The 13745-nt window shown below is 33.9% G+C and overlaps 1 protein-coding gene across 1 annotated transcript; it reads right to left on the bottom strand.

Annotated features, from left to right (window-relative positions):
- Window positions 1–114: 114 nt before the first annotated feature.
- LOC130676480 (uncharacterized) lies at window positions 115–12992 on the bottom strand. The gene is made up of 10 exons (XM_057482738.1): window positions 12759–12992; window positions 6848–7054; window positions 6218–6344; window positions 6029–6146; window positions 4176–4257; window positions 3195–3246; window positions 2774–2964; window positions 1841–2673; window positions 1256–1465; window positions 115–1163 (listed from the first exon to the last, which is right to left on the bottom strand). The coding sequence occupies exons 2-10, from the start codon at window positions 6960–6962 to the stop codon at window positions 1029–1031; spliced, it is 1863 nt and encodes a 620-aa protein (XP_057338721.1). The 5' UTR covers window positions 6963–7054; window positions 12759–12992; the 3' UTR covers window positions 115–1028.
- Window positions 12993–13745: the final 753 nt, after the last annotated feature.

Genomic DNA, 13745 nt, shown 5'->3' with positions numbered 1-13745 from the left:
TCAAAGAAAACTAATTCAATCATAGGAACAAATTTTGAAATTTGTTTATTTTTTCCATCGATTGACGTTAAATCGATTTCAAACCACCAACAGGGTATAAAATAAGTAAAATAATTAAATTTGCTGATGAAAATTTATTTGTTCACGGGGTGACCTTCTCACCCCAAGTCGAAGTAAAAATTCCAAAATTAGTTGACAATAAAACATAATTTGTTACAATCAAAATTATTTTATATTTTTTTTTATTATCATTCAAATAAATGATACTGAAGTTAGCCGACGTCTAATAATTTTTTGATTTTTTTTTTTAACAATAAATCGAAAAAAAAAATCGGTCTATCGGTTGACCCTGCGGGCCAGCCCTAAAACTTCCCGCTATACTTGAGCTCCTTGAGCTAAAAAAATTAGAATCGTCTTTAAATAAATTCTATGGAAATCCCAGAGTCGACCCATGCAAATTCCATATAAAATCTATACTCAGGACTTGATGTTGTGAAAAAAAAATCGGTCTATCAGTTGACCCTGTAGTTTTTTAAATTTTGATTGATTTCTTGAAAAAAAAAATCTGAAAATTACTAATTGTCTGTTAACTTCAGGATCATTTCAAATAAACTGATAAATTAGAATCTAAATCATTAATTATATTAAAAAAAAGTAATTTCTTTCTATCAATAATTTTATTTGGATTATTCGTATTGATTAATATTATTATTAATTAATTCGTCGTTACAATTAACTATAATAATTTTATTAAAAATGAATTATCCACAATTAGACAACATACGTAAACATACAATTCCGTAGTGTACATATTATTTGACGTCAGTCCGACAATATATTTTTCACAATTGTTATAATTATTAATATAATAATTTCACGAATTATTTTATTTTATTTATTATTAAATAATTAATTATATTTTATAACTACTCCGATATAAATTATTCGAATACACTTAGATTTAAATGTGTACCCATTATTTTTTTTGTTAGTAAAAAAAAGAAAGTTGTCGTTATTTAAATAATAAATTACATTATAACGCAAGGAAGTGCGCAGCAGAGAGGAAGACATACAGGAACCACAGCTTTTCCACTGGATTGTTTTGTTTTAGTTTTACTTGAGGCCTCATACTCGTACTGTCCCCTCGCCCTCGCCCATTCGCCCTGAAAAGTAAACACCCAACAAAAATAACACCTTTTATTTTACTTCAAATCCTGCTTATAAAATCTTGTGTAAACATCAAAAGCAAACTTACGCTCGCTTGCATCATGGCTCCTTCCTCTTTCTTAGTAAACTCCGCAGAGCCTGGCGGATAGTAAACAGGAGGACCCGCGACGTTTTTACTCTGTACTTTCGGAGGTGTATGACTGATAAAGTCGACTCCTTTCTTGGGGACCCCGTTTTCTTGTGACTTGTTTTTTCGTTGCATCTGCTCTTCACGCTTTATGTCAACTAACACTTCACGCTATTAAAATATAAACATTTTTTTTTATTACTTTTTTTTTCAAACAAGATTAAAATATACAACTTTTTTTTTTCTAATCATTTAAGCCCATAAATTTTAATTTATATTGATAAAGACTATCTGCTAACTTAATAAAATTAATACAGCGAGCGGTTATTATTAAAAAAAAAAAAAACTAATACCCGTTTTCTCAGATTTCCTATCAATGTAATTTATGACATTTATCTCCGCTCATTTGATTGAAGATAAATAAAGTTTCAGTTAAAAGTATCGTTCTAATTTTCGTATTAAATTTTTCTTGATAGTTTTCAAATGGTAGCTAAATAAATATATTAATATGGGAATGGATATGTGTACTAGGTTGTAAAAACAAACCTCTGATTCTGAGAAGGAGGCCATAAGATCATCAAGTTTAGCGGGTGGTCCCTGTCCATTACTGGGACCTTTTCCATTGACTGGGTACAGTTGCGTGCCAGTTGGAAAGGGTTTTGGTAAAAGTACTTCGCGGTCGCTCGGATGGTGATTGCTGTAGGATTCCTTTGAGTATTTATAAACACCGGTTGCTTGGGGCGTAATTGGAGGCGTTGCTGTGTAGTAACTGCGCGAGGGAGAAGCCGGCTTGTCCGGAAAATGTTCTTCGATCCTGTCAATCAACGTCGTCGTTGTGGTTTCAGTGTAAGGCGGCTGGTTCTGGTATCCGGGATAGTCTACTCTGTCTACTGGTAAGTATCCGTTTTCGTAGCGATCATCTTTTATGTAGAAATTTTCCTTCCTGGTTGTCGTTGTTTCGATGTTTGTTGGCGACGGTCCCGACGAGTAGGGAGAACTTGGCTTTCTGTAAGTTGGAGATCCGCGTAATTCTTCTTGGTAATATTTAGATTCCTTGTGGAGAATTGATGACTTTTGATTTATCTCGGGTGTGCTGGTATATCTTAGTGGACTCGCAGATCTCTCGAGTGTTTTGTCGAGCTTGTAAGTGACCGTCTGGTCAGTTCCAGTGTGTCCAGGAGGTAAATAAATTTCCGGAGCGCCGGGTAATTCGTAAGTGTAAGTTTTAATTGTCGTCGTTACTTTAGTGTTTGGGCCTGGCGCCAAATTCAACGGGATCGTCGGCGTTGGAGACGGCACCGGTACCTGTTCTATTCCGTACTCTTGAATACGCTCCCGGGTATTGTAAGTAGTTGATACTGTCTTAGGTTCCTGGTAGCCTAGATTTATAAAAAATAAATAAAGAAAAGTAATAATTAATAATGCTTTGATTCATCAATTGATCATAGAGTAAGATCTATTAATATCTTGTTTGCTTACTGGTTGCCTCGCGAATTATTTTAACATCTCTTGATTGTGCTCCCGGAAGTGGTGATGCCTGTTTCGAGCGAGATGACGAATAAGTATCGCCATACATGAGCTCTCTGTTGACCGTCGATGTCTTGGTGGTTTTCTCGGCATTCTTTCGCTTCCTATGGATTTCTTCATAGCTCGCCTCATGTATGTCATCTCTAGAAAAAGTATTAATAGACAAACCAATGTTCAGTTTAAAAAAAAAAAAATAAACTATTAAATATTAAATTAGTAGGAAAAATAAATTAAAATAAATGCAGTGATGAATCGTGAATTATTTTGCTACCTCCTACGCGTAGACGGTTACACAATGACGTACTTTTTTGGCCTGACGCCAGAGCTCGGGTATTTTTGTATTAAACATGACAACAAAACTTATAATACTCACGAGAAGGGTGAAGTGCTGGTGCTGAATGCTCTGTCAGTTGTTCCGTACGAGTCTGCAATACAATAATCAATTAATTAATTTCTTATTTATTTATTTATTTATTTATTGATGACGAATGATAAGCGAGAGTATTTATCATTGACTTGTACAAATTAAAAATGTATTTATTATTGTCAATCTGGTAAATTGGCTAGTTGACAATTGACATATGGAGATATTTAAGTTTCTAAATTGCAAACCAGTGACCCTGCGATCGAGATTAACCGACCAATACGTCCAGTAAATTTTTTAAATCGTTTATTTCAATCAGTCTCCCTCTTTCTTACGGTTAAACTTCTCTCTCAACATATATACGTATCATATACCCATAATAATAATTTTTCCCACCGTCAGAGAAATCAGGTCATGTCTCTTCAATTACAATCAACCCTAATATGGTCGATACAACTTATATATAAAGTTATATATCGTCGAGATAATTATTTGCCAATTGTAGTTGGCTCCCAACAAACAATACTTTTAAATAGATTACATAAACAAATTACGTTTCAAATATTAATAACGATTGCATCGATAATCTTACGACCCAAGGTACTTTTTTAAATTTATTTTCTTCCCAAGGCGAGCGAACGTTTTTTTTTAGTATAGTAATTTATATATTTTATATTTTTATTTATATTTTTTTCGTGACATTCGATCTCACGGCGACAATTCGACAAGGTCGTAAACTCTATAAGGAGTGAACCGATCGATCGTTTTCATCAGCACGTATAAATTTAACAGACTTGCCGGTTCTTATTGCCGTGGGTCCCTTTCTCTTGTTCACACACGGCGATTCTCCGGAAAATTATTATATACAAGTCAATGATCAATCGCTCGCTTCAGGAGGATTTTTAACTTTTTACTTTATTTATATTTTTATTTATCGGCACCGTACCGTATATTTATTAAATATATTTTAAAAAATAATTATTTTCTTACCTACTGGCTTGCCATCCTGACTCTTGTTGAACTGATAAGAGACCTGTTTATATGCCACGGTCTTACTCTGTCCCGGCTGAACCTGAAAGATTAAAAATCACGATATCACCGTACTCGTGTCGATAGGAAATTATTAACAAAATAAAAAATATTAATCATAAAACTTTTTTTATTTTCTAAATAAACAAAATAAAATTATACCGCAATAAATAATTAATTTCTCGGCGATAAATTATAACATGTGGGCAGTACATATAAATGTAATATATCTCTCTCCATATTTTTTTATATTTTTTTGTTAGTCCCCGGAATACTATGAGTATTTTTTGTATTCACGGTATAACGTCGTGAGCGATCGAAGGATTATAATTATCGTAAATTAGCATGACTTGATGCTGCAGAGCAGAGAGATCAGTGTAGGGCTGGGTTGGGTATAAGAACATAAGAACCCGAGGAAATAGAAGGTAGAGAAGAGTGAGAAAGCCACGGGAGAGATAAAAAGAGAGTCGCGCGGGCGCGGGAGATAAAGTAAGTGCAAAACATTTAGATAAAACGCAATGTTCGGTTTAACCGGCTCTCCTTATAAGAGCATAGAAACGGGCTGATGTAGGTATCCACACATATTTATATTTATATACACCAGCAACATCACACAAGGTATAATCATTCCGCGTAAGCACGCGTTGGCGGATCGGTAGCACATTTAAATTCTTCGGAATTCCAGGCCTCTAGGGGCCACCCGAGTGAATGCTTAATCACGGCATTGTATCGCTTTCGTGAGAGACCTGAGAAACGTGATGTACGTGGGAGGTAAAATGTCCAATTGATGGCTACCAATGGAGATTGTCAATCGACAGATTGACACAGAATAGCATATGTATTGTCAATGCATCACTAAACAACAGTTACTCTGCTATATATCTCCCAACTAATAAATACATCTCTATATTATGTTTATTCATATATATATTATTATTATTATTTATGAGAAATTTTTTTTTTCAAATTGTCATGTCATGTTTTACTCCGATTACTGAATGATCACAACCGACTCAATGTCACTCGATCAATTAATTTTTTTTAAATTTTACTGCCCGTTGGTCGTTTATTTGCAAATCATTTGCCAACTGTGCAGAGTTAATGAAATAAAAAATTAATAATTTATTTATGATATTAATAGCCTGAGTTGCGGTAGATAAAAATAATGATGAGTTAATTGAAAAACCTCGCTGGCTTTAGTCTAAGTGCTCATAGCAATAAAGCAAATAAATATTTAATTAAAAATGAAATTATCTATAAAAGTAAATTTACTTATCGCTAAGTGTGGTAATGTAATATACTGAGAGAGAGTTAAAACTAGGCAGATAATTGTTAGTCTCGGCCTAGCCTCCTTTGCTCATTTAAAAATGTTGGGTATAAAAACATCTAAATGTAAAAACGACATTGTGAGACTACGAATTGAGTAATAGTTAAGATGTGGACTTAAATGGGGACTGAGGATGAATTATAACTCAAGTTATTTTATTTATCTGGGTAATTTTATGTTAGAATGCTTTGTATAATGACTGATGCCTGGATATTTTAAAAATGTCGAGTTGTGGACAAGACTTCCGTCAATATGTTGTTAATGTCAGTGGCTATTAGGCGCGATCGTACTCTGCAAGACATTTTAATGTCGGAAGTTGAGCCCGCGAGCGGTCTACTATTAAAACCAGGAAGAAATTTATAGTATGGACGGTGATGTAGTCTCAGAGATAGATAGGTAGACAGATAAATAGATAGGACTCGAGTTGGATGATGAGCTAAAGCTAAAGCCAATGCAAAATGTAATGTAACGTAGCCTTTAAACTTACGTTTCGCAATTCAGCGTCCAGTGCCTCCAAGCCTGGTATTCCACTTCCTACTCCACTTGGTCCTGTGCTCACGTACTTTTCCCTGGTGCTCGTGCTCGTTCGTATTGGAGAAATAGATCTGAGAATAAATCCACCCAGTCAGCGCGGGTATAAATAAATTCAAATTATCTCGGGCAAATAAAATTATACCTGATTTCAGTAACTGTTTTTGTTGGATTAGCAGCAGTCCTGTACTCGACTTGAGGTGAATAAGGTCTCCGTCCACTGGGCGTAGCACTTCTGGATACGCTCGTCTGTAGATCTTCTAGGAGAGCGTCTAAAAAAATTTATATGTAAAAACAATATAATCATACATTGAGATCTACATGTTGGGGATTTTTATCGGGTGCATTTCTTATACCGGCACGCGGTTAATTTTTTTTCTCTGGTCTGTGGCGCGGTATTGGCAAACAACAGTGAATGAATGTTGATGATAAGAGTATGTATGTATATATAGGATGTATGTATAGATTTATTGTGTGAGTATGGGTAATGCAAGTTGGGTTTACTCGAGGGAGAGACCGGAGAGACCAAGCAGCTGGATAAAGTTACACAGGCTTCACATGCGACTTAACTCTCTTCTCGTGGCATAGCTGAAGAGCTGGTGAGCTAGAGAGCTTGAGAGCCACCAAGAGCTGAGTATGTGAGCATAACATGTGAAGGAGGCGAAGGAGGATACCGCAGATGAGAGTTAAGTACACGACTGGAGAATTCGAGTACAAGTACACCGAGGGTTTAACTACAGAGTAGACTATGCTGGTGTACAAGTTAAGTCTTTACCCAAGTTGTTCTCGAGGCTGTTGGTCGAGTTCGCTGAGTGGCCCTGTCCGGATATAGCGCCGCCATGAGTCACGTACTTTCTGCTCACGTGTGAGCTCTCTCTTACTGAAGACATTGTCTCTCGATTACTTTTCGTTACTCCTCCTCGTTCTGTTGCTCTGTTTTTTTCCTTTTTCGTTCTCTGGGTCTCGTCTTATCTGTGAAATCCTAAAAAAACATAAAAAAACATTAAGTATAAGTGAGTGAGCCGCTCCAAAGTCAAAGTCGGAGTTGTCAGTTTAGTTGTTATGTTGTCGTATATATATTTGAAACGCTTTGAGTCTCTTTTAAATGTAAATCTATCTTAAGTATTTAAAGGATGGATAACGTATGTGCTGCATACGCATTCTTTTTATTGTCGGTCAAAGGGGGTCAAGGCAAGTTTATGAGAATCAGCTAAATAAACTCAACTGCTTAGCGTTTTATATGAGTCCAAAATCGTCATGACTATTTAAGACACGTGCGTTTTTAAAATGTACATTTATATATATAACATACATGTAAGTGTATAAGAATGTACACTTGTAAACGTGATTTTTCTGCGAAAACTACTTGTGCTTGTGCCACTTTAGCTCAACATTACTTGCTACGCCTATAAATTGTTTTGAATAATTTAAATTATTACTACTTTAAGTCATTTGTATTTATATTTATATGTATATGCATATACAAATGTTTGTTTTGCTGAATGGAAAATATATTAAAAAGAAATTAATGCCATCAGCGTGATTGCTTTATGTGTACACATGTAAAAAAAAAAAAAAAAATTAATCGAGTGAGAGTCGAGGGGATTAATAAATAAAATGAAAAAGAATTTTAACTGGAGATTAAATTACAAACATCCATGATATAAATTCAAGGTCATGTGTGATGTCGTTCAAGGGTAATAAGTTTGAATACCCAGACCCGTCAGGACCAATTTCACTTCTCTTAATCATGATTTACAGGCTTTTTTTTGTGGTATTGTTAATAAACAATCCTGATGTGTATCGTGAGTGAGAGAGTGTCACTGTACTTTTTTTATAATACTTGTATATGTATAAATTAACATATGTGTAGAGAAAGATTGCAAGAGCCAGCAGCGAAGGTCTCGCTCATACAGCAAATGAAGCAATTGAATTGAGTTAATTTTTTTTTTATTTTCATATTTTACTACCGTAGTAATCTATTATTAAAATTACCAATTACCATAATACATATGTAATAAAGTGTAATTAACATAATTATTTATTTATAAATTTTATCTAAGCATTGTTATATATGTTATTAACTACATGACATTAAGTATGAGTATGAGTATAAGTATCGGCTAAAAATTATCGCGTACCGTGTATCGATTAAATGGAAACGAGCTTCCGCGGGCCGCGATCGGGTTCGCGCGATACGAATAATTACATGTGCGTAACGAGACACATTGGGTCGTGTGGATCAAAGTGACAGGATGCCAATTGCCGAGTGATTGTCAGCAGTAAAAAATTTACTTTAACAACAAAAAATGTTATTGTTTAATTATTAATTCACTTACAAAGCGGTTAAATTAGATCCCGCTGTTTTTTTTCCGTTATTTTTTTAAATGTCAAATATTTATTATTACTTTTTTTTCCGTTATTAATATTTTATTTTTTTTTTATTTAGAGGCCAAACCTCAGCTGTTTCAACAGCGACGAATTGACCGAGATACCGATATAGATCCCTCGTAATCCTCTTCTGCACGATTGGTCGTACAAGTAATAGCGGGCGTGGATGCTTTAATACGTGGGTGGATATCGAATCATCGATAAAATCAATGAATATATTTATATATTTTTAATTTAAATAAATAGTAATAATGATGACGGAGGAAAAAAAGTAACATTACAAATTACAACACAAATAATTTTTTATGAATCACCGTTTTGGGCATTGCTCTAATTACGCGCGATATTTGTGTTTGTATAAAAAATATCCATATATTTAGTGTGTAGGCTTACAGCCACGCGACAATTTAAATACGATAGTTTAGGTAGAACATAGAGCTGAGTGTTCGAAACACCTGTTGCGTAAGTCAGCAATTAATCTTACACAGTAACGCGGGATAAAGTGACACCACTGCAAACATTTAGTCGTAAGCCGCTTTATTCTCTACGGCCTTTACTGCTTACATTACTTACTATTCTGTAATATATACTACAATTAAGTATATATATTTTATTAGACAGACATATGTATACTACTCTATATCTACACCCTTGTCAACGCCCCGAACTCATACGTTCTATCTAATTAGTCTAGATTTCTGACATCAACAGTAAAGTCAAGGCGTAGCGAAAGACAAGAATTATTCGTAAGACTAATAATTATCTCCCTGCTGCTCAGTTATTTTTACTTTTTTAATTATATTAATATCGCCATCATCATCGCTCTTCAAACACGCCGCTTATTAATTTTAATAACAAATTTTTATGGACATACGGGTTTAATAAAAAATATTTTCATGCCCAATTATAATTCATATAAATTTTAGTCCGGAGCTGCCCAAATTTAAAATAATTTCAATATAAATGATAAATTTACAAAAATTAAATACCACTGGTCTGGCGGCAAATATTTATTTTAAAAATAAAATACATGCAAATTAATGGCAAGAATTTAGGCCCCAAGTTTGCGGATACCGGTACCGGGTCCAGAGTAGCAAAGAAAATTTATAAAAGAACAAAAATTAGCTGACAAAAAAATAAGCCCAGTAAAATATATTTTGTTTAGTTTTTAAGATAAGGTTACTCGATGTGAGTTTGAAGGAGAGGACCGGTTCCGACAAGGTAAGGCGAGAGAGAGGAGTCTCATGGCGAAATACCTAAAAGGAAAGGCGCCTATATGTATACAGATATACGGCTGTGGCTGTACGTAATATATTTTGCTTATACTTGAGTCTGCTTGACCAGAAGTTAAAGAGAGGACATCGCACGTGCGTCTGGGCGCACAAGTAGAGACAAGTCACACACGTACCTGGTCCAGGTTACGTCCGTTGCCGCCCACGCATCCATTATATTACACACTTACGCACGCTCCACTCTGTTACATTCGTTAGCAAGGTGAAAGAATCTGACGCTTTTCACTGCACTCACTTCTATACTACTATTATTACAGTACTTGTTATTCATTCGCTTAACGGTTTTATTCTTGACATTGATTGTTAAATATTTAATAATTATTGCTTATTGTGGCTGCTTCTTTCACCACCTATATGTCTGTCAATCAGTCTATTTATTTATTAATAAAAAAAAAAAAGTTTACAGAGTACGTCCTACTTCTTTAAAAATTTTATTAAAATTTATTTGTCGTGTTTTAACACTCGTTATCTCATTGATCAAGTTTATTGCCATTTCAACGCTCTACTAACCATGAAAATTTAATAATGAAACATGACGTCAGTTCTATTTGATTGTCAGTGGGTCCATTTTAAACTTTACCTTGAGAACTGATCATCTTTCATTTCTTTATGGCTATTTTTTAAATTTATTTATGCGCGCCGTTTATTTTCTCCATTAAATATAAACTTTAACCCCCTCTGCAATAATTAATACGCCGCAAACTACAGCCACCAGCGTATGAAATAGTAATAAATTCAGTATAATCTTTGTGGAAATTTAAAATTTGTTATTCACTTGCAGTGCCAAAATAGACGGGACCCCAGAGTCTGCTCTTTACGCCCACGCACCCACCCGACGTGAGTTATGGCCTGCAATTTTATTCTTTCATTGTTACTTAATGCCTGATGATTAATTTTAAAAGCATTAAATCAAATTATGTATTTATACTCAGGCTGATATTATATGGGAAGCTGAGTAATCAAGATAACGCGAAAAATAAGTAATCTTTGTTGCGAAAAAAATTATTGATAGTGATAATAGCGCAAGTAGTATCAGTAGTAGTAGTAGTAGGTGTAGTAGGAGTACACTGAAAAAAATAATCGCTAGCTGCTAGCGATTTTTTTCGCTAGCAGCTAGCGATTTTTAATCGTTAGCTGCAAGCGATTATTTCGCTAGCGGCTAGCGATTTTTTCTTTAGCAGCTAGCGATTTTTAATCGTTAGCTGCAAGCGATTATTTCGCTAGCGGCTAGCGATTTTTTCTTTAGCAGCTAGCGATTTTTAATCGTTAGCTGCAAGCGATTATTTCGCTAGCGGCTAGCGATTTTTTCTTTAGCAGCTAGCGATTAAAAATCGCTTGCTGCAAGCGATTATTTCGCTAGCTGCTAGCGATTTTTTCGCTAGCAGGTAGCGATTAAAAATCGCTTGCTGGAAGCGATTTTTTCGCTAGCTGGAAGCGATTTTTTCTTTAGCAGGGAGCGATTAAAAATCGCTTGCTGGAAGCGATTTTTTCGCTAGCGGGTAGCGATTAAAAATCGCTTGCTGGAAGCGATTTTTTCTTTAGCAGGGAGCGATTAAAAATACTGTTTTCATCATTAAAATATATATATATATATGAATATATGTATATATATATATATATATATATATATATATATATATATATATATATATAAATATATATATATAAATATATATATATAAATATATATATATAAATATATATATATAAATATATATATATATATATATATATATATATATATATATATATTTATATATATATATATATATATATATATATATTTATATATATATATATATATATATATATATATTTATATATATATATATTTATATATATATTTATATATATATATATATATATATATATATATATATATATATATATATATATATATATATATATATGAATATATAAATATATATTTATATATGAATATGTATATTTATAAATTTATTTAACTGATAAAAATAGTATTTTTAATCGCTCCCTGCTAAAGAAAAAATCGCTTCCAGCAAGCGATTTTTAATCGCTACCTGCTAGCGAAAAAATCGCTTCCAGCTAGCGAAAAAATCGCTTCCAGCAAGCGATTTTTAATCGCTACCCGCTAGCGAAAAAATCGCTTCCAGCAAGCGATTTTTAATCGCTCCCTGCTAAAGAAAAAATCGCTTCCAGCTAGCGAAAAAATCGCTTCCAGCAAGCGATTTTTAATCGCTACCTGCTAGCGAAAAAATCGCTAGCAGCTAGCGAAATAATCGCTTGCAGCAAGCGATTTTTAATCGCTAGCTGCTAAAGAAAAAATCGCTAGCCGCTAGCGAAATAATCGCTTGCAGCTAACGATTAAAAATCGCTAGCTGCTAAAGAAAAAATCGCTAGCCGCTAGCGAAATAATCGCTTGCAGCTAACGATTAAAAATCGCTAGCTGCTAACGAAAAAAATCGCTAGCAGCTAGCGATTATTTTTTTCAGTGTAGTAGTAGTAAAATAGAGTAATTATTTTCATCTAATTTGGAGCTGACGATCGTTAGTAGGCTAATGAAGATAAAAAAAAAAATTTCAAGTGGATACTGAGGTAATAATTACAAGTAAGTACTTGTAAATTCATCGAAGGCCTTGTTATTACAGCGTGTATGTTCATGTGAACGGTGTAAAGACGATGACTAAACCGACAAACCAGACTATATTCAGCATCTCGGGGCGACTGACGACTGCTATGCGCTATAAACCTCAAACCATCGCTTTTTGGCATCGTGCCTATTTATATATTTTTTTACTTATTCTTATTCACATTTTATACTACTTGACGTACACGCGAACTGCGTTACAGACCTTGCCACACCACGATTTTCATAATTTTTAATCACGAAATTATTGCCACCAATTACTTCGCTCGATTCAAAATTCAAATAATCCGACAGTTCCAATTGTCAACAAAATTTGAAAAAAAATTCAAATAAATTTGAACGTCAAAATAATGAGAAGAGTAAAGTCAATCACTTACCTCTCGGTGTAAGTTATAAAAGTAAAGTAATCCAATAATTGAACACAAAAAGTGATTGCGTTGATAAAAAAAGTGTAATGTAAAAAAATAAAAACGTAAATTTAAAAATAAAACTGGCGGCTAAGAGAAAAGTTAAGAGCGCGTGTGCTCGCCGAAGCGTCTGGCCAGGACTGGCCTGCTCTACTGCCAGCGCTCTCCTCGTCGTTTCTTCGTGTCGTCGCGGTATCGCGTCGTAGTACAAGAGCTGAGCAAACTTAAATCGCGGGGTCTAGTCGTGTATACCACACATATATAACATATATAAATATTTTTTACATTACCATTAAAATATATAAGTGGTGGTTATACACACAATAAAATATTTACTCACACGTTATATTTACATGTTTGTGGGTATTAGGCACGGATTCAAATGCACGAGCCCACTCTTTTTAATAAAATTTTCGAGTTGTCAACTTAAAGCAACGTATACGTTTATACTGCTGGAGACCAGGTTGTCATAACCGTCGAGGCTTATAGCCTCCTACGCGGTCTAAACACCGAGGACCTTTCTCAAGGAAGAAACGAGTTTCTTACAGTCACGATGTCATGTCGATTGTACTTAACGACACGATATATTAATACTTAAACAATTCACATGACGGAACGTGCATTTGTTCCGTTGGCTTTACATTTTTTTTTTATTACCATTTTTTTACGTCAAAATTTGAAATTACAGTAATTTATACAAAAAAATGAACTGTATAAATTGAGAACAAGTAATATAATTATAAAGTGATCAGTAAATACATCATTCTAAATAGTAATTTTTTCAATTATACTCAAGTTAGCCGACGTCTAATAATTTTGGAGTTCTGTTTAAATAATAAATTATAAAAAAATAAATATTTGAAAAAATTGCACCTGTAGTTTTTTAAATTTTCTACATATGCATATTTTTAATTTTTGTTTTTTTGCGATTTATTTGTAATTAAGACGTGAATAATT

Source organism: Microplitis mediator, chromosome 10 (genome assembly GCF_029852145.1).
Source record: "Microplitis mediator isolate UGA2020A chromosome 10, iyMicMedi2.1, whole genome shotgun sequence".
Lineage (NCBI taxonomy): Eukaryota > Metazoa > Arthropoda > Insecta > Hymenoptera > Braconidae > Microplitis > Microplitis mediator.
The sequence above is the reverse complement of the archived record's forward strand: the minus strand, read 5'-3'. Positions and strand labels throughout refer to the sequence as shown.

Coding starts and splice junctions, on each gene's coding strand:
- LOC130676480 (XM_057482738.1), bottom strand. CDS start 6,962: ATGTCTTCAGTAAGAGAGAGCTCACACGTGAGCAGAAAGTACGTGACT. Junction 6,345..6,847: donor CAGCCTCGAGAACAACTTGG/GTAAAGACTTAA, acceptor AAATTTTTTTAG/ACGCTCTCCTAGAAGATCTA. Junction 4,258..6,028: donor TGGACGCTGAATTGCGAAAC/GTAAGTTTAAAG, acceptor TTAATCTTTCAG/GTTCAGCCGGGACAGAGTAA.